The sequence below is a fragment of the Macaca thibetana genome, chromosome 15 (genome assembly GCF_024542745.1).
Source record: "Macaca thibetana thibetana isolate TM-01 chromosome 15, ASM2454274v1, whole genome shotgun sequence".
Classification (NCBI taxonomy): domain Eukaryota; kingdom Metazoa; phylum Chordata; class Mammalia; order Primates; family Cercopithecidae; genus Macaca; species Macaca thibetana.
In genome coordinates this window covers 25,211,099-25,231,240 of record NC_065592.1, presented here as the reverse complement: position 1 = coordinate 25,231,240, position 20,142 = coordinate 25,211,099, and the positions used below count along the sequence as shown (strand labels likewise).

The window sequence follows — 20,142 nt, the reverse complement described above, 5'->3', positions numbered from 1 at the left end:
TATTTCTAATTTATTTTTACTTGTTTAGAGACAGGGTGCTCTGTCATGCTGGCTGGAGTGCAGTGGCGTGATCATAGCTCACTGGAGCCTCGAACTCCTGGACTCAAGCAATGCTCCCACCTCAGCCCCCTGAACAGCTGGGATTACAGGCGTGCACTACCACATCCTGCTAATTAAAAATGTTTTTTGTAGAAATGGGGCCTTACTTTGTTGTCCAAGCTGTTTTCAGACTCCTGGCCTCAAGCAGTCCTTTGGCTTTGGCCTCCCAAAATGCTGGGGTTACAGATATGAGGCCCAGAGGTTTTAATTTTTTTTTTAAATTTTTTTATTTTTTGAGATGGAATCTCAGTCTGTTGCCCAGGTTGGAATGCAGTGGCATGATCTTGACTGACTGCAATCTCCACCTCCCAAGTTCAAGCAATTCTCCTGCCTCAGCTTCCTGAGTGGCTGGGATTACAGGCACCCACCACCATGCCCAGCTAATTTTTGTATTTTTAGTACAGATGGGATTTCACCATGTTGGTCAGGTTGGTCTCGAATTTCTGACCTCAGGTGATCCGCCCACCTCGGGCTCCTGAAGTGCTGGGATTACAGGCATGAGCCACCACACCTGGCCCCAGATATCTTTTTAAAATACACATTTAGTCCAACCATGTCACTTTCTGCTCAGTGTTTCCCATGGGGCTTAGTGTGAAGACCTGTCAGTATCGGCTTGCAAGGCCTGTCTTCATGTTCTTTGCTGTGCTGTTCTGCCTCAGGACATTTGCACCTGTGTTTCCTTCCGCCTGTTGTGCTTTTCCCCTGCCTCCTTTCTCCTGATGAATTTCTATTCATCCAGCAGACATGGCGGCTCACACCTGTAATTCCAGCACTTTGGGAGACCAAGGCAGGCAGATCACTTTGAGGTCAGGAGTTCAAGGCCAGCCTGGCCAACATAGTAAAACCCTTTCTCTACTAAAAGTACAAAAATCAGCTGGATGTGGTGGCGGGCGCCTGTAGTACCAGCTACTAGGGAGGCTGAGGCAGGATAATCACTTGAACCGGAGAGGCAGAGGCAGTGAACCAAGATCGCACCACTGGACTCCAGTTTGGGTGACAGAGTGAGACTCCATCTCAAAAAAAAAAAAAAAAAAGGAATTTCCATTCATCCTTCAGAACTTAGTTCAAATATCCCTTCCTTTTTTTTTTTTTTTTTTTTTTTTTTTTGAGACGGAGTCTGGCTCTGTCGCCCAGGCTGGAGTGCAGTGGCCGGATCTCAGCTCACTGCAAGCTCCGCCTCCCAGGTTCACGCCATTCTCCTGCCTCAGCCTCCCGCGTAGCTGGGACTACAGGCGCCCGCCACCTCGCCCGGCTAATTTTTTTTTGTATTTTTTAGTAGAGACGGGGTTTCACTGGGTTATCCAGGATGGTCTCGATCTCCTGACCTCATGATCCGCCCGTCTCGGCCTCCCAAAGTGCTGGGATTACAGGCTTGAGCCACCGCGCCCGGCCAATCCCTTCCTTGAAGAATCTTCCTGGTGGCTCATTCAAAGTCAGGACCCTCTGATAAATTCCTGTTTCTCCCTCTAGCATTTATCATAGTCTGTAAATAATTATGTATAAAGTGTTGAAGTCTGGCTTCTTCACTAGAGTGTAAGCTCCCTGAAGGAAGTGGTTTCTGTCTTTTTCATCCCTGTATCTACTGTACCTAGCACAGACCTTGGCCCATAGTAGATGCTCAATTTAAATATTTTGTTGAATGAAAGAATTAATGAGTAGCTGGATATGGGCAAGGGGAAACAGCATCCAGAATTGTGGGGGTCCACAGGAATGTGGAGGGTTTTTTAGAGACTTTGAAATTTGACTGCTTAAAAACAAAGGCTTCTTTTATTACTACTGTTGTTAGGAAAGCACTGTGTGTGTATATACGTAAGGAAAGCAGTGTGTACACAATAGTAGGACAAGATGGAATGAAATAATTTTTCTATCAGAACTTTGAAGACATTGCTTCACTGATTTTTGGCACATCGGTTCTTGTTCCTTTGTAGGAAGCTGCTGCCCCCTCTGTGCTTGCATGCACACGCACACACAGACACACACATTTTTCTTTGGTAGCTTTTCTTAGCTTAGGTGTAAAAACAAGTATTTTTAAGTGGAGGACTTGCTGTTCTCACTGTAAGGAACAGATGAGAGCTGGTATTGCAAAGAATCCAGGAACTCTTGGTTGGAAAGGCAAACAAAGACATCCTGAAAGATCTTTGCATTGCTTGGGCAAACATTTAATTCAGTGTACAACGAACTAGACCTGGGAATGGTTCTGAGTCTCCACGCGTGGAGTCCAAATCAAAGCGGAGTTTTCATTCTTCCTGTGGAGTGGAGAGCTGGTGTGAGACTGGATCTGCTTGACTGCCTGCATTTTGTGCACTACCTTCCCTTGTCGCTTCTCGTTCTCACTTTCATTTTCCCTGTTTACAAGGGAGTTTCTTCACTTTTCAGAGGCTCAGTTTTCTTTTCCATGCTGATGGTACTGAGCTTTGGGGGCTCTTGGAGGATGAAATGAAATCATGAATGAAGCCCAAGCGTAGTGCCTGGTGCTTAGGAAAGGGCTGCATACCCAGAACCTGTTCTTATTGTCTGCCTTTCTTTTTGTTTTGTCTGGTTTTCCTCATTTGCTTATTTTAAAATTTATTTTCAGGCTGGGCATGGTGGCTCATGCCTGTAATCCAAGCACTTTGGGAGGCCTAGGCGGGTGGATTGGATCACCTGAGGTCAGGAGTTCGAGACCATTCTGGCCAACATGGTGAAACCCTGTCTCTACTAAAAATACAACAATTAGCCAGGTGTGGTGGTGCACACCTGTAATCCCAAGCTACTCAGGAGGCTGAGGCAGGAGAATTACTTGAACCTGGGAGGCAGAGGTTGCAGTGAGCCGAGATTGCACCATTGCACTCCAGCCTTGGTGATAAGAACGAAACTCCATCTCAAAAAAAAATATTTTTATAGTTTTAGTTACTTACTGATTTTTTTTTGAGACAAGATCTCACTCTGTTGCCCAGGCTGGAATACAGTGGCGTGATTTTGGCTCACTGCAGCCTTGACCTCCCAGGCTCAGGGGATCCTCCCACCCCAGTCTTCCGAGTAGCAGGGACTACAGGCACGTGCCACCACATCTGGCTAATTTTTTGTATTTTTTTGTAGAGGCAGGGTTTTTCACCATGTTGCCCAGGTTGATCTCAAACTCCTGGGCTCAAGTGATCCACTTGCCTCAGCCTCCCAAAGTACTGGGACTACAGGCGTGAGCCACTGTGCCTGGTCAGTTTTATCTTTTCATATTTTATTTTTATGAAGCCACCTTAAATCCTTTCTGGAACAAGGTATGGGAGAGTAAAAACACAAATAAATCAATGTTGCTTGATTTTAATTTTGAGTTGTGGCAAGCTTGCTTTTAAAAACACAAATAAATAAATGTTGCTTGATTATAACTTGAATTGTGACAAGTTTGCTTTTAAATTATGAAAATAGCAGCCAGTTATTTTGTACCCATCTTGTGCTGAGCACTTTATTTTTATCACCTTAATTATCTGTAAAGTCCTCTGCAGTGAATGTGTGCATCCTTTAAGCGAGGAAACAGGTTTAAGTTGCTTCTTCAACTTTACCATGTTAGTAAGAGACCGAGCTCCAGTTTGAACTCGAAAGCTATCTAGCTTGTGTTTTCACCACCTCACCACCTCGCCTCCTTGTTCCTACCACTTCCAAAAAAAAAAAAAAAAAATGAGAGAGAGAGAAAAAGCAAAATAAATGTCTTTTTGGCAGGATGTAGAATTTAGAATTCTTTTTTTTTTTTTTTTTTTTTTGAGAGGGAGTCTGGCTCTGTCGCCCAGGCTGGAGTGCAGTGGCCGGATCTCAGCTCACTGCAAGCTCCGCCTCCCGGGTTTACGCCATTCTCCTGCCTCAGCCTCCCGAGTAGCTGGGACTACAGGCGCCCGCCACCTCGCCCGGCTAGTTTTTTTTTGTATTTTTTAGTAGAGATGGGGTTTCACCGTGTTAGCCAGGATGGTCTTGATCTCCTGACCTCGTGATCCGCCCGTCTCGGCCTCCCAAAGTGCTGGGATTACAGGCTTGAGCCACCGCGCCCGGACAGAATTTAGAATTCTATGGAACCCTTGAGATCAGAGATGATATCCCAGGGTATGAAAAAAGAACCTTTTCCTCTCTGGGTGCAGTGGCTCAGACCTGTAATCCCAGCACTTTGGGAGGCTGAGATGGGAAGATTGCTTGAACCCAGGAATTTAAGACGAGGCTGGGCAACATAGTGACCTCGTCTCTACAGAATAAAAAATTAAAAAAGAATTAGCTACATGTGGTGGTGCATGCCTATGAGCCCAGTTACTTGGGAGGCTGAGGTGGGACGATTGCTTGAGCCTTGGGAGGTGGAGGTTGCAGTGAGCTGCGTTAGTGTCACTGCACTCCAGCCTGGGTGACAAGAATGAGATGCTGTCTCAAAAAAAAAAAAAAAAATCTTTTCCTAGCTTGTTAATTTGTTTATACACCAAACATGTATTTAATGTGCCTCCTGTTTGTATCAGATCAGGGGATTCAATGATGAACAAACCAATGCGAGAGTGTATAGTCTGGCAGAGAAGATAGATTTTATTCAAGTAATTTCATGCATATGTAATCAAATAATTGCATACATAGGTATTTAGCTTTGGTGAGTATTAAGGAGAAGAGCATCAGTTATGGTAGGTTTAGCAGAGGATTTAATCAGTTAGTAGTTTAGAGTGTCAAGGAGGTCGCTCTGGGGAAAGTGAATCAAGCTGGGATACAAATGATGCATGGGCTGTAACTGGGTGAAGCTAGGTAGACGTGTTCTAGAGAGAGGAACAGCATATGCAAAGGCCCTGGGGTGGGGGAGAACACTGTGTTCAGGGAGTGAAGGAGGCTGGTGTGGTGAGACACAGAACGAGGCTGAGGGGCTCAAGCTGAGTCTGGCGGGAGGCTGGTTTTCCTAAGGGCTGGAAGAACATGGTAACAAGGTTGGCTTTTGCAAAGCACCAGGAAGCTATTGAAAGTTTTACTCAAGGCGTTGGTATCATCTGATCTGCACCCTGGCCACTGTGTGGAAGATGCATCATAGAAGTAAAGGTAGGTTTGCAGCAGAAGCCACTTAGTAGGCTACTGCAGAGGGCCAAGGGAGAGGTGAGGATGCCAGGAGGGCATGGAGTGGACAGATGTTTTGTTTGCCCGGTTGGCAGGACTTGGTGATGCACTGGGGGAGCAGAGAGAGAGAGGGTTGGGATGGGCCAGGAATTTCCAGGAAAGTATAGTGAGTCATTTGGCTTTGAAGATTCAAGTACTGTTCAGAGCTAGACTGGGGTGACAGGTGGTTTGGGCCAGCAGACAACACACTTATGCTTTAATCCCTTCTGTCCTGCCTCATTGTCTAAGCAGCAGCCACAGAGAATATGTCAAAATATCCAGTCCTCAGCAGTGTGTGGCTGAAACCTGGGACCTAGAATCCCAGGGCTGGAATCTTTCCCAACCCCCAGACCTCCTGGCTGCTGACCAGTGGCTCACAGGGCCTTGTACTGTGGTGCAAGGAGATCTCGATCCTTTTGTCCAGTTTCTCTACTTGGAACTGCAGGCGGGTAGGTTTGGCTTCGTGCTGCTGCCATTCCTCCCTGGCCGTGAGGGGTTTTCAGTCCAGACCTTTCTCTCCAGCTGGTCTCATGGTCTGGCTTCATCCCACCCTTGGAGGGCGAGGGCTTTGTAAGCAGTTGGGAGCAGCCTGGTTTGATGCATGTTTTTTGAGGGAATAAACACATATTTTATGCTTTTGACATGCTGAGTGTGTTACAGCCATATGTAGGAGGGATTACCAGTAAGTCAGTGTATTAGTTTTCTATTGCTGCTATAACAAGTTACCTCTAGCATACTGGCTTAAAACCACAGATTTGGGCCAGGTGCAGTGGCTCATGCCTGTAATCCCAGCACTTTGGGAAGCCGAGGCGGGCAGATAACATGAAGCCAGGAGTTTGAGACTAGCCTGGCCAACATGGCGAAACTATGTCTCTACTGAAATACAAAAATTAGCCAGGCACAGTGGTGCATGCCTGTACTCCCAGCTACTTGAGAGACTGAGGCACAAGAATCACTTGAACCTGGGAGGTGGAGATTGTAGTAAGCTGAGATCGTGTCACTACACTCCAGCCTGAGTGACAGAGAGAGACTCTGTCTCAAAAAAAAAAAAAAAAAACAACAAAAAAAACCACACAATGATAACAACAACAAAAAAACCAACCACAGATTATTTATTTATTTATTTATTTATTTATTTATTTAGAGATGGAGTTTCATTCTTGTTGCCCAGGCTGGAGTGCAATGGCGCTATCTCAGCTCACTGCAACCTCCACCTCCCAGGTTCAAGCAATTCTCCTGCCTGGCCGGGCGCGGTGGCTCAAGCCTGTAATCCCAGCACTTTGGGAGGCCGAGACGGGCGGATCACGAGGTCAGGAGATCGAGACCATCCTGGCTAACACGGTGAAACCCCGTCTCTACTTAAAAATACAAAAAAAAAAAAACTAGCCGGGCGAGGTGGCGGGCGCCTGTAGTCCCAGCTACTCGGGAGGCTGAGGCAGGAGAATGGCGTGAACCCGGGAGGCGGAGCTTGCAGTGAGCTGAGATCCGGCCACTGCACTCCAGCCTGGGCGGCAGAGCGAGACTCCGTCTCAAAAAAAAAAAAAAAAAAAAAAAATTCTCCTGCCTCAGCTTCCCCAATAGCTGGGATTACAGGCACCCACCACCACGCTTGGCTAATTTTTGTGTTTTTTGTAGAGACAGGGGTTTCACCATATTGGCCAGGCTGGTCTCGAACTCCTGACCTCAGGTGATCCATCTACCTCGGCCTCTTAAAGTGCTGGGATTATAGGCATGAGCCATCGTGCCCAGCTGGATTTGTTATTTCGTAGTTCTGTAAGTTAGAAGTCTGACACTGCTCTCACTGAGCCGAAATCCCCATGTTGGCAGGACTGTTTTTCTTTCTGGACACTCTGGGGAGAATCCATTTCCTTTCTTTGTCCAGCCCCTTGGGGCCACCCACATTCCCTGGCTCATGGCCCTCTCCCTCCATGGTCAAAGCGATTGACGCCACGTGCTTCCTTGCCTTTCATCCATAGTCACATCTCCCTCTGACTCTACTTCTGTCCCCCCCTTCCACATTTAAGGTTCCTTGTGATTTCATGGGGCCCATCCAGATGATTCAGGATAGTCTCCCTATTAAAGGCCAGCTAGTGAGCCCCCTTACTTCCGCCCTTTGCCATGAAAGGCAGTATATTTGCAGGCTCTGGGGATTAGGGTGTGGATGTCTTTGGGGCCATTGTTCTGCCTACTGTGATCAGTGATTTCTTTCTTAGACTCTCTGAGCCTACTGGGAATTTAACTTATTCAGCTGAGCATCCTTTGCAGTGCTGAAATCAAGGTCCACTGCATCACCCCCGCTTAATGTAGTTTTTCATTCTCTGTTTAAATGTTCCTTGTGTTGGGGAGCATTTTTTTGTGGGGACAAAAAATACCTATTCTTTGTGGGGACAGCTTTTGCTCTTGGGAAGTTCTTCCTTATGTGGTCTCACATTGTGGTCCTAGTAGCCTCCTCCCTCTGGCCTTAATTCTGCCTCCTGGGGCTTCCCAGTCAAATCCAGTCCTTCCCTCAGGAGGATTTGAGGATGGCCACAGTGTCCCTCCTTGTTGCGAGGAGGTTCTCATGGCCAGAGACGTGATGCCATCAGGCTTTGGACTCACCCCACAAGCATGGTATGGTTATCACTCAGCCAGATGAAGTTTCTGGTCTGCTTCCAGAGCTCCACAATGGCCAGGTCCTCACTGTTCTCCGGATTGACAATACCTGTGCACCCATCTCCTTCGACCTGGGAGCCGCAGAAGAGCAACTGCAAACCTGGGGCATTCAGGTGAGTGCTGATTTCCTTGAATCCCTACCATTTTCTCTTTCATCCATTCATCCATGTATCTTTTCATCCAGTTATTCACAAAATCTTTATGAAACAGTCTGTGCCAGCTGTCATAGGGCATATAAGGAAGGCGTGTTAGAACTGCTCTCTCTTTCCTCTCTTCCCAATTAATTCACTTAACAAATGTGTATTTTTTGGGTGCCCACTCTGTGCCAGGCACTTAACTGGCTAAACATAATAGAGGTGGACAGGTCACAGATCCCAGTGGGGGAGATGGACGTGTGTGGGAGAAATTGGGACTGTATCATATAAATGCCACAGGAGAGGAATGCATAGGCAGTGAAGACATTCACAGGAGAAAATGAGAAACTTGCCTGGGGGAAGAGGGCAGTGGTTGTGAAAGCTTTGCAGAGGAGCAGATGCTTGATCTGGGATCTTGAATAAATAGGAATATGCTGGGTGGAGAGGAGGAAGGGCATTTTGGGAGAGGGAACTGCATATACCAAGGAAAGTGCATATGAATTCATTAGATAATGATGCAGTACCTTCAAGCATAGTGATTTGAGGCCAGGCTTACAGACCTGTGGAACTGGATACAGATTTAGCTCAAGATGCTCACTACCTATGTGACTTTGGGAAGGTGACTTAACCTCTTTGAGCCTCAGTTTTATCATCTATAAATGTGGCTAATATTGATACCTATTACAAAGGGTTTTGTTAGGATTAAATGCAATAATGCTTGAGGAACCCTGGCATTGTCTCTAGTATATAGTAAATGCTCAATACATTGTAGCTATTATTGTTATGAAGTACCTATATGTATGGGTTTTACTCTTTTCCCAAAGTCCCCAACATGGTCAGGCCTTTCCTGTGCTAGCCAAGGAGGATTAAGGATTAATTACAAATAGGGAAGATATACTGCTAATTTTAGCCTGAAGGTTTTAGAATTTACTTCTCTCTCTCTCTCTCTTTTTTTTTTTTTTTGAGACAGAGTGTTTCTCTGTTGCCCAGGTTGGAGTGCAGTGGCACAATATGGGCTCACTGTAACCTCTGCTTCCTGGGTTCAAGTGATTCTCATGCCTCAGCCTCCCAAGTAGCCGGAACTACAAGCATGTACCACGGCTGGCTAATTTTTGTATTTTTTAGTAGAGACGGGGTTTCACCATGTTGAGCAGGGCTGGTCTCGAACTCCTGATCTCAAGTGATCCGCCCGCATTGGCCTCCCAAAGTGCTGGGATTACAGGTATAAGCCACTGTGCCTGGCAGATAGGGTTTTCTTATGCGTGAACAATTTACATATTGTTCTACCGTGTTCCTAAATATAATTTTTTTTTCTATTTTATTTAATTAATTAATTAATTTAGTTTTTGAGACAGAGTCTTGCTCTGTGGCCCAGGCTGGAGTGCAGCGGTGTGATCTCGGCTCACTGCAACCTCTGCCTCCCGGCTTCAAGCAATTCTCTTGCCTCAGCTTCCCGAGTAGCTGGGATTACAGGCATGGGCTACCACGCCCAGATAATTTTTGTATTTTTAGTAGAGACAGGGTTTCACCATGTTGGCCAGGCTGGTCTCGAACTCCTGACCTTGTGACCCACCTGCTTTGGCCTCCCAAAGTGCTGGGATTACAGGCGTGAGCCACTGCATCTGGCCTTCTTTTTTATTTTTATAAAAAGAGACAGGCTCTTGCTATGTTGCCCAGGCTGGTCTTGAACTCCTAGGCTCAAGCAGTCCGCCCGCCTTGCTCTCCCAAAGTGTTGGGATTACAGGCATGAGACACTGTGCCCAGCCTAAATATAATTTTAATGGTTAAGTTGTGTTTTCTTAGGTCTACTCTCACAGGGCCTTTATATTCTATAGACACTTTTGTTTGAGCAGGAAGATGTGAGTGTTCAGTCTTTTGGACGGCATTAATAGATATTGATATTGCAGTATTGATAATGGCAACTCTATATTGAGTGTTCACTGAGGGACTGGCCCTTTGCTCAGCACAGTACATGCATTATCTCATTTAATATATACCTTAGTTCTACAAAGTGGGTACTTTTATTATGCTTATTTTACAGAGGAGAAAACTGAGGCTCAGAGGAGTGGGGTTACTTGCTCCAGGTCACACAGCACATGAGTGGCAGGGCCAGAGTTTGGGCCCAGGGCTGTCTGACTCTGGGGCCTGTGCCTTAACCATCAGGCTTCTGTGTCTGCTGCAAGGTACTGAGTCTGAGGCTGTATGGATCCTTCTCCAGATGTCGTGATGCCGGTTCTTCCCTGAGCTGAGAGCTGCACCATGTGACTTCCAGTGCTCCAAGCTCCTCATTCTGCCTCTGGGACAGCCCAGAATGTGCCTAATCCCCCTTCCACATGATAGTCACATGAACTGGAAACTGGCTGTCCTGTGGCTAATTGATCTCTTTCCCTGGGTTCCAAGCAGGTCCCGGCCGACCAGTATAGGAGCCTGGCTGAGAGTGCTCTCTTGGAGCCCCAAGTGAGAAGATATATTATCTACAACTCGAGGCCTATGCGGCTGGCCTTTGCTGTGGTAAGGGGGAGGTGGCCCGCACACTGACCCTGCCCTGACAGCTTGTGGCAACACCAAATTCAGCACCGTGTCTTGGAGACTGCTGGTGTGGGTCAGAGGCTTGGGGGCTGTTGGCCCAGGTGCCTGGAAACGAGCAGCACGTATGGACATTGATTTGGGATCAGCGGAAATTTATGGGAGAGAGTTGTAACCAGGTCCTTGCATAAAGGATGGGAGTCAGGGTTTACTGTGGGCAGAACTTGGGATTGGAAGTCTGCAGATCCACCCAGGCTCTGGACTCAATGTCTGGCTTTGGCCAAGATTTTCCTCCTCTCCGGAACTTGGTTTCCCCATCTGCTCAACAGATGGGTTATTTCAGCTCTATGTGTGTGTGTATACACATCTGTATATATAATGTAAAAAATATACATCTTCATATTGATACATATAAACACTGACATACATAAATGACAGAGCCAGAATTTAAATCCAGGTAGTCTGGTTTCAGTGTCTGTGCTCAGAAGCACTGTGATTTGCTGCTGTTTTGTATGTATAAATGGTCAGATAGCACACCTGACTCCCAGGTCCCATTTCCAGGGAGAAGGGAAAAGGGTGGGAACCAGCATTGATTCATTACCTGGTGAGTGCTGGGCTGCTACTTATGTGACCTTGTTAACCCTTATTACAATGCTGTGAAATAGGTGTTATTATCCCCATTTTACTGATGAGGAAACTGAGACTTAGAGGAGTTATACATTGTCCAAAGCCATGTAGTAGTTGAAGGATCATTGTGGTCTTTGAACTGATATTTGTCTCACTTTGGATACACCTGTGTTTTTCTGTTTTATTTAAAATTAAGGTAAACAAGGATTAGGGGTAGCTGCTAACCCTTTTTGTCTATTTTTTGCTTATGAACAAGGAACATGAGCTCATTCTCACAGACCTAGATGTCCGTATCACTCTCTTACTGGTGCTGTGAGCTGTCTGAATCCAAGGAGGGTGTCAGTAGTGTCTGAAGGGTGTCCGTTTGAATGGAGCTGCTTTATGTGAGGACTGAAGTTCCTGACCATGATCTCTGTCTGGCGTCTTGCAGGTTTTCTACGTGGTGGTGTGGGCTAATATCTACTCTACCAGTCAGATGTTTGCCTTAGGGAACCACTGGGCTGGCATGCTGCTCGTGACCCTGGCCGCGGTGAGCCTGACCCTGACTCTTGTGCTGGTCTTTGAGAGACAGCAGAAGAAGGTGAGATGTCTGGAGATCCCTGCCATGCTCCCTCCAGAAGGGCGGTGCAGGCGTGAGAATCAGGTTTTTCTCTTTTGCCTCCCTCAAAGAATTTCCCTGGCCATGAAAATTCACACTAGCCCATAAGCCCAGTGACTAAAAGAAATCAAATCGTATATGTGATTGTCCTCTCTGCTTTTTCTGTCTAATCTCTGTGGATTGTTTTTCTGGAAGCAAGCTGTGTTTTGAGAATGTGGGAGGAGGGCACTAATAGCCCATATCCTGACAGTACTTTAGTTAACTGAGCCCTTTCATGCACTTCCTCCCGCTGGGTGCTCACAACAGCCCTGTGAACAAGGGAGGGTTACTGAACCCACCCTGCAGCACAAGGTGCCTGAAGTTGACCTCTGGGGAGAGGTAATTTATGTTATTCCCTCCTGTGACGGGCAGATGCCGACCTGGTGCTCTATTGACAGTCATGTCTCTAATCCCAGCAATGACCTTTGAGGCAAGGTGGGTGGTCTGAGAGTTAGGTAACTTGTCCTGGATCCCACTGTTAGTGACAGAGCCAGGGTTCAAACCCTGAGCCTTCTGGTTCCTGATCATGTTTAGAAAGGAGGTGGATACTTCCCAGCTTGATGTATGATTTTAATTGTATTCTGTCTCTTCAGTGTCTGTCTTTTGATATGTAGTGAGCACATCATATGTAGTAGGTCCTCTGTTAAATGCTTAACACGTTAACTCATTAAATCCCTTGACATTAAATCTGGGTAGACGCTGTTACACTTCTTTTGCAGTTGAGGAACCCTAGATTCAGGCTCAAAGAGTAGCCCCGGCCATGCTTCTAATAAATGCCAGAGTTGGAAATCAAGGCTAGGGCCTCAGATTCCAAGCCATGTTCTTAGTCACTACACTAGAGAAAACTGTTGGTTTCCTTTCCTTTCCTTTCCTTTCCTTTCCTTTCCTTTCCTTTCCTTTCCTTTCCTTTCCTTTCCTTTCCTTTCCTTTCCTTTCCTTTCCTTTCCTTTCCTTTCCTTTCCTTTCCTTTCCTTTCCTTTCCTTTCCTCTCCTCTCCTCTCCTCTCCTCTCCTCTCCTCTCCTCTCCTTTCCTTTCTCTTTCTCTTTCTCTTTCTCTTTCTTTCTCTCCCCTCCCTTCCTTCCTTCCTTCCTTCCTTCCTTCCTTCCTTCCTTCCTTCCTTCCTTCCTTCCTTCCTTCCTTCCTTCCTTCCTTCCTTCCTTCCTTCCTTCCTTCTTTCTTTTCTTTCTTTCTTTCTTTCTTTCTCTCCTTCTTTCTTTCCTTTCTTCCTCTCTTTCTCTCTTTGTTTCGACAGAGTTTCGCTCTTGTTGCCCAGGCTGAAGTGCAGTGGCGCAATCTTGGCTCACTGCAAACTCTGCCTCCTGGGTTCAAGTGATTCTCCTGCCTCAGCCTCCCGAGTAGCTGGGATTACAGGCACGTGCCACCACACCCAGCTAATTTTGTATTTTTAGTAAAGATGGGGTTTCTCCATGTTGGTTAGGCTGGTCTCGAGCTCCCAACCTTAGGTGATCTGCCTGCCTCAGCCTCCCAAAGTGTTGGGATTACAGGCATGAGCCACCGCGCCCGGCCCAAAACTGTTGGTTTTCTATAGCTGCTGTAACAAATTATCATGAACTTAGTGAATTAAAACAACAACAATTTATTATCTTCCAGTTCTGTAGGTTAGATATTTGACATAGGTCTCACTGGGCTAAAATCTAGGTACAGGCAGGGCTGCTTCCTTCTGAAGGCTCTGGGGGAGAATCTGTTTTCTTGCTTGTTTAGCTTCTAGTGGTCCTCTGCATTCGTTGGCTGGTGATCCCTTTCTTCATCTTCAAAGCCAGCAATGGCAGATCTAGTCTTTTTTGCATCTCCTTCTCTGGCTCTTTTGCCTCCCTCTTTTACTTTTAAGGACCCTTGTGATTACCCTGGGCCAGCTGGGTAATCTCAGATAATCTTCTAATTTTAAGGTCAGCTGATTAACAACATAAAGTTCATCAGCGGCTTTAACTCCCCTTTGCTGTGTAGCAACATTCGCACCGGTTCTGGGGAATAGGATTTAGACATCTTTGGGGACCATTTCTTTGCTACTGCACCTATGTTGTCTTTCCACCTACTTGGGAAGTTCCTGTTCCTCCGAACCCTGATCCCTGGCACAGTGCTGGACTCTGATCTTGCCTGACTCAGAAAGGGAGGGCAGGATGTTGGGAAATGTAAATCAGCATTTGGGGTGTGAATTCCACTTAGTGCGTGTGTTCACGGAGACACATGGGAACTTTATGGTGCACTCATTCTGAAAGGATCTTTGTTGGGCTTTGCCATGAGACTGATAAAGTAATGCTGCCCTTGGGGTCTGTTGAAACTTTCATGGCCCTTGTGTTTGACCTATAAAAAATAAATAGAGCTGGCTACTCCTGCAGCAAGAACTTTGTCTTGGGGAGGGGAAGAAGCAAAGTGCTTTGTTTTATTTAGCAGGAGCAAGCAAAAAAGATTGGCACCTGACAGGTGCTTCAAGGATGCGGATGTAATTCACATGGTGGAGGGAATGCCTGCTTTGGCTCTCTGCCTCTGTCTCTTCTTTCCTCCTTTTATTCAGCCGGTATTTATGAAGCCCTTGATAGTACCAGGACCTTGTCCACGGCCACACAGCCAGGAAACAGCAGAGCTGGGCTTTGGTCCAGGACTAACACTATTGAATTTACTGTCCCAACTATATATATATATATCCTTCCATCCGTCTGCCTGTCTGTCTGTCTCTGTCTCTCTCTCTCTCTATCTATCTCTATCCATCCATCCATCCATCCATCCATCCATCCATCCATCCATCCATCCATCCATCCATCTGTGCATCCATCTATTTATCCATCCATCCATCCATCCATCCATCCATCCATCCATCCATCCATCCATGCATCTATCTATCTATCTGTCCATCTATCCATCCATCCATGCATCCATCTATCCATCCATCCATCCATCCATCCATCCATCCATCCATCCATCCATCCATCCATCCATCTATCCATCCATCCATCCATCCATCCATCCATGCATCCATGCATCCATGCATCTATCTATCCATCCATCCATCCATCCATCCATGCATCCATCTATCTATCCATCCATCCATCCATGCATCTGTCTATCTATCCATCCATCCATGCATCTATCCATCCATCCATCCATCCATGCATCATCTATCTATCCATCCATCCATCCATCCATCCATCCATCCATCCATCTATGCATCCATCTATCTATCCATCCCTCCATCCATCCATCCATCCATCCATCCATCCATCCATGGATCTATCTATCATTATCTATCTATCTATCTATCTATCTATCTATCTATCTATCTATCTATCCATCCATCCATCCATCCATCCATCCATCCATCCATCCATCCATCCAAGACAGGGTTTTACTCTGTGCCCGGCACAGATCCCAGAAGATGAGCAAGGCTTATGTGCAGCATGGAGTCCCAGGTGCATCCTGGCAATGCCATCATCACTGCCCATTTAGGAGACTCCTTCTTTTCTTCCTAATAATGTCCATCATTTCATGAGCACCTATTGTGTGCTGCATGCTTGGGGCTTCACGTCTGTGCTCAACAACAACCTTATAAGGAGGCAGGATACCTCCATCATTTGCTAGCTCTGCAACTTGGGGTGAATTATTTAATCTATCAGGGCCTCAGTTTCCTCATCTAGAAAATGAGATAATAATTTTAGCTCCCTCATAGGATTATTGTGAGAATTAAATGACTTAGACACACAAAGTGTTTATAATAGTACCTGGTGTAAAGTAAATGCTTTGTAAGTATTAACTGTTATTAACTCTGTTTGCCAGTGAGGAAATGGGAGTTCAGTAAGGTTAAGTAGTCAGTCCATGGCCACACAGCCCTTCTCGGGTCTTCTTTTGGGTCTCAGCTCCAGGACCTCCTCCTCCCCGGATCCCTTGTCACTCAGGACTATGCAGATCCCCTCTTCCTGGCCATTGTCACTCTTACTGTTAGCATCCTCCCTGTGTTGTTACTTGGTGTCCTTGAGAGCCTCAATGTCTTGCATAACTGTCTTGTTTTCCCTTTGGTGTACTGTTAGCCTTCCTCAGGATTGGAAGGTTTGGGCCGGGCATTGTGGCTCACACTTACAATCCCAGTACTTTGGGAGGCTGAGGTGGGAGGATCACTTGGGCCCAGGAGTTTGAGACCAGGCTAGGCAACATTGTGAGACTCTGTCTCTACAAAAAAATGAAATCAGCGGGGTGTGGTGGTACATGCCCATAGTCCTAGAAGGCTGAGGCGGGAGGATCGCTTGAGCCTAGGAGTTCAAGGCTGCAGTGAGTTGTGATGGCGCCATTGTACTCCAGCCTGGGTGACAGAGCGAGACCCTGCCTCAGAAAAATAAAAAATAAATAAAATAAAATAACAAAAATAAATAAAATTAAATTAAAAAAAGATTGGAAGGTTTGTAAAGGCAGGCAAGTCCCGGCCTTGTAGAGTATAGCACATTGCTAGGACACATGAGAAGTTCCAAGTTCCTACAAATATTTATTTGTGGCTAATATGGCACAGTAAAAACATGATGATTTAAATTCACTGTCATCCTCACTGTGAAATTATCAGCTGATATGTGTTAAGTGTTCAATTCTTTCAATTATTCTACATGGATTAACTCATTTCATCCTTTTTATACCCCTCTGAGGTAAAGGCATTATTATCTCCATTTAGGGGTATGAAGATGGAGACAGAGAGATGTTTAGTAATTTGCCCAAGGTTATATGGGCAGTGAGAGATAGAGTTAGGAATTGAACTGTTGGTGATGTGGATTTCTAAAAGGAAGAAATCCACATCAAATCCAAATCCACATCCAAATCTCCTTACTACAGATCTAGGCAAAACAAAATCTAATTATTCCTCAATTTTCATAGTAGAGGCATTCCTGGAAAACTCAGTGTATATTAAACTCATGCAAATAATCACTTTAAGTGGCTGGGCATGGTGGTTCATGTCTGTAATCCCAGCACTTTGGGAGACTGAGTTGGGAGAATTGCTTGAACCTAGGAGTTTGAGACCAGGCTGGGCAACATAGTGAGACCCCATCTCTACAAAAATTTTAAAAATTAGCTGAGTGTGGTGGCATGCATGTGTGGTCCCAGCTGCTTGGGAGGCTGAGGCAGGAAGATCTGAGCCCAGGAGGTCAAGGCTGCAGTGAGCTGTGATCGTACCACTGCACTCCAACCTGGGTGACAGAATGAGACTAGGTTTCCCCTCCAAAAAAATCACTTTAGGTATAAATGTAAACTGGAGTTATGTTTGCCAACCAGATAATTCTAAGTAGATTTTTTTTATCTGTATGTATGCTCAGTGGGACATTTGGAGTCCAGGCAGCCCAGGGGACAGTCTTGAACGTGCAGAATGGTTTCTAATAGGACATGTCTTTCAGTGGAAGGCATGGGTTTAGTACGCCTGGCCCTCCTCCACTAACTGCCGGCATTGTCCATCCAATCCCTGTGACAACCAAAGCGTCCTTCTTGCATTTCCAGAATCTCCCTTACAGGGTGCTGCCCCTTTTGAGAACTATTATTCTTGATCAGGCTCTCTTCTAACTGTGTCTGAAAGTCCTCTTGTGCTCACTTCCCCAAACCAGCATTTGAGGTCCCCTTGTCCCTTCTCTTCTCCCGCACCTGTTTAGCATCCACTTTTCCAGCTGAACGTGTGGCATCCGTTGGTTTGGGTGGGAGAGCAGGAAGCTGATTCCCAGAGACCCTCCTGAGGACCAGGCACTGTGTTAGATACTTTAAAGTAGGTGCTTTCTAGATGGAGCGAGTGCTTCACTTACACAACAGATTTAATGTGTCAGCTCAAACAGATCAAACCCATCTCATCTCCCATCTTCCACAAATATCTTATGCACCTTGACAGAGTCCCAGGCCCTAGGTTAAGTACATCACACACAATCTCAGTGAAGTCTCACTCCATTCCTAGGAGGCTGAGACATTCTTTTATTCTACAACTGAAGAAAATAAGGTTCAGGGAAGGGACATGCCTTGTCCAGGGTCATATAGCCAGGAAGCAGCAGAGCTGAGCTTTATGCCAGGGCTGTCTGACACTATTGGATTTACTGTTCCAACTATCCCCCATCTCATTTTATTTTTCTTTCCTTATTTTTAAGAGATAGAGTCTCACTCTGTCACCTAGGCTGGAGTGCAGTGGCACAATCATAGCTTACTATAACCTCACACTCCTGGGCTCAAGTGATCCTCTCGCCTCACTCTCCCAAGTAATTGGGACTACAGGTGGATGCTACCGCACCTAGCAAATTTTTTTTTTTTTTTGAGATGGAGTCTTGCTCTGTTGCCCAGGCTGGAGTGCAGTGGCATGATCTCTGCTCACTGTACCTCCGCCTCCTGGGTTCAAGCAATTCTGCTGCCTCAGCCTCCCGAATAGCTGGGACTTCAGGCGTGCATCACCACGCCCAGCTCATTTTTGTATTATTAGTAGAGACGGGGTTTCACCATGTTGGCCAGGCTGGTCTCGAACTGCTGACCTTGTGATCCACCTGCCTCGGCCTCCCAAAGTGCTGGGATTACAGGCGTGAACCACTGCGCCTGGCCCCACCTAGTTAATTTTTAAACAATTTTTTATAGAGACGGCATCTCGCTACATTGTCCAGGCTGGCCTCAAACCCCTGTTTTCAAGAAATTCTCCTGCCTTAGTCTCTCAAAGCACTGGGATCACAGGCATGAGTCACTGCACCTGCCTCCACCCCAGCCCATTTAATAGGGGAGGAAATGGGACAGTCCTGAGGGTGGGGATTGTCCCTTGGCATCTAGGGGTGGGATGGTGTGTTTCTACTGCCCAGAGCCCGGGAGTTCCCCAGTAGTGTGGAGGTCTGGTGATGGGCCTGGCATTTGTCTTACAGGCCAACACCAATACGGACCTGAGGCTGGCAGCTGCCAATGGAGCCCTCCTGAGACATCGGGTGCTGCTGGGGGTGACAGACACGGTGGAAGGATGCCAGAGTGTGATTCAGGTGCTGTGTCTCATAGTGACCTCTTCCTGATGGCCCAGTTTTACGTTGGGCTAATGGAGAGCAGTGGCCTCATGTTCTCCCAACCTGCACAGTGTCTGCAGTAGTCTGCTAATGAGATGGCTGTCGGCAGCCCTTTCCTTCCTCCCTGCCCTGGTGTTTCTTCCTCAAGACACCTTCTCTGTTTTGTAACCAGTGGCCTGGAACCTCCACGTGGCAGGGCTGGAAGGGAAGCGCAGATAGCGCCCAAACCTTGCTGCTCACCTGGCATTTATTCAGCAGACAGACGGAGCCTCCTATGTGCTGTGCCCTCGGTTGGACACTGACGACATTGAGGGGCCCATACAAGGTCCCTGTCCTGGCAGAGGATGACAGGCATACAGTGAGATAGTCCACAGCAGCCTCTCTGGCCTTATAGCAAAGGGACAGCCCCCGACAAGGCTGAGAGGCAAGGTACACAGGGTCCCTTTGAAGGGCTGCATGGAGCTGACCATGGCTGGGGCTACACCAGAGTGACACAGCGGGGAGAGATGAGGCCGGAGAGGCAGGTCAGATGCTGAAGGCCTTGTCTGCCTGGCTTGGTCATTCTCTTTGCCCCAAAGGTTGTGGGGAGATCTCAAAGTGACTAGTATGGAGTCGCAGGGTGGGTCGGAACACAGTTAGGGCAGATCTCCTGATCCTGGCTGAACTCTCCTGTTCCTCCATCCATGCCTGATCTACCCGGTGGAATTGCAAAACCTCCTCGGCACCACATCTGCATTCTCACCAGTCTTTGCCCCTTGCCTGGTGGGAGCCCAGGGGTAGGTGTGCACGGGGGACCTGGGAAGAGGTTCCTCACGCACCTGCCTCAGTTACTCCATGAATGTTTATTGAGAGCCTATTATGTACCAGGCACTGTCCCAGGGATTGAGGCTGCAGCAGAGAACACATGCAGGTCCCTATGTTTGTGGAACCTATCACACCCGAGATGGTGTAGATATAAGATGATCTTGCCTAACATTGGAGTGAAGCAGATGGCATCACAAGATTCTCGGCAGTTCAAGTGTGACATTGTAGACTGGGAGCTCCTGGAATGTGGGGGTCCTTTTTAGCCTCGTTTATCTTCCAATCTCCTTTATCCATTGGTATGCAGAGTGACTTGGCATGTGTTAGATGAATGCGTGGATGGATAGATGACTAAAGAATGGGCTGGGCGCGGTGGCTCACGTCTGTAATCCCAGAACTTTGGGAGGCTGAGGCGGGTGGATTGCCTGAACTCAGGAGTTTGAAACCAGCCTGGGCAACATGGTGAAACCCTGTCTCTACTAAAAATACAAAATAATTAGCAGGGCATGGCAGCATGCACCTGTAGTCCCAGCTACTTTGGAGGCTGAGGCAGGAGAATCACTTGAACCCAGGAGGTGGAGGTTGCAGTGA

The 20,142-nt window shown here is 46.8% G+C and overlaps 1 protein-coding gene across 7 annotated transcripts in view; it reads left to right on the top strand.

The window, feature by feature from the left end:
• Positions 1 to 20,142, top strand: part of TMEM268 (transmembrane protein 268) — a 36,672-nt gene that overhangs the window by 5,464 nt on the left and 11,066 nt on the right. For 5 of the 7 annotated variants that reach the window (XR_007719591.1, XM_050759642.1, XM_050759643.1 and 2 more), the window contains 4 exons: positions 7,834 to 7,943; positions 10,365 to 10,475; positions 11,548 to 11,697; positions 18,619 to 18,729. Coding sequence is in view for 6 of the 7 variants with exons in the window: in XM_050759642.1 (XP_050615599.1) it covers positions 7,834 to 7,943; positions 10,365 to 10,475; positions 11,548 to 11,697; positions 18,619 to 18,729 (482 nt within the window). In the remaining variant the exon portion in view is untranslated. The remainder of the gene's footprint in view (positions 1 to 7,833; positions 7,944 to 10,364; positions 10,476 to 11,547; positions 11,698 to 18,618; positions 18,730 to 20,142) is intronic. The other 2 variants (XM_050759646.1, XM_050759645.1) reach the window with 1 other exon arrangement.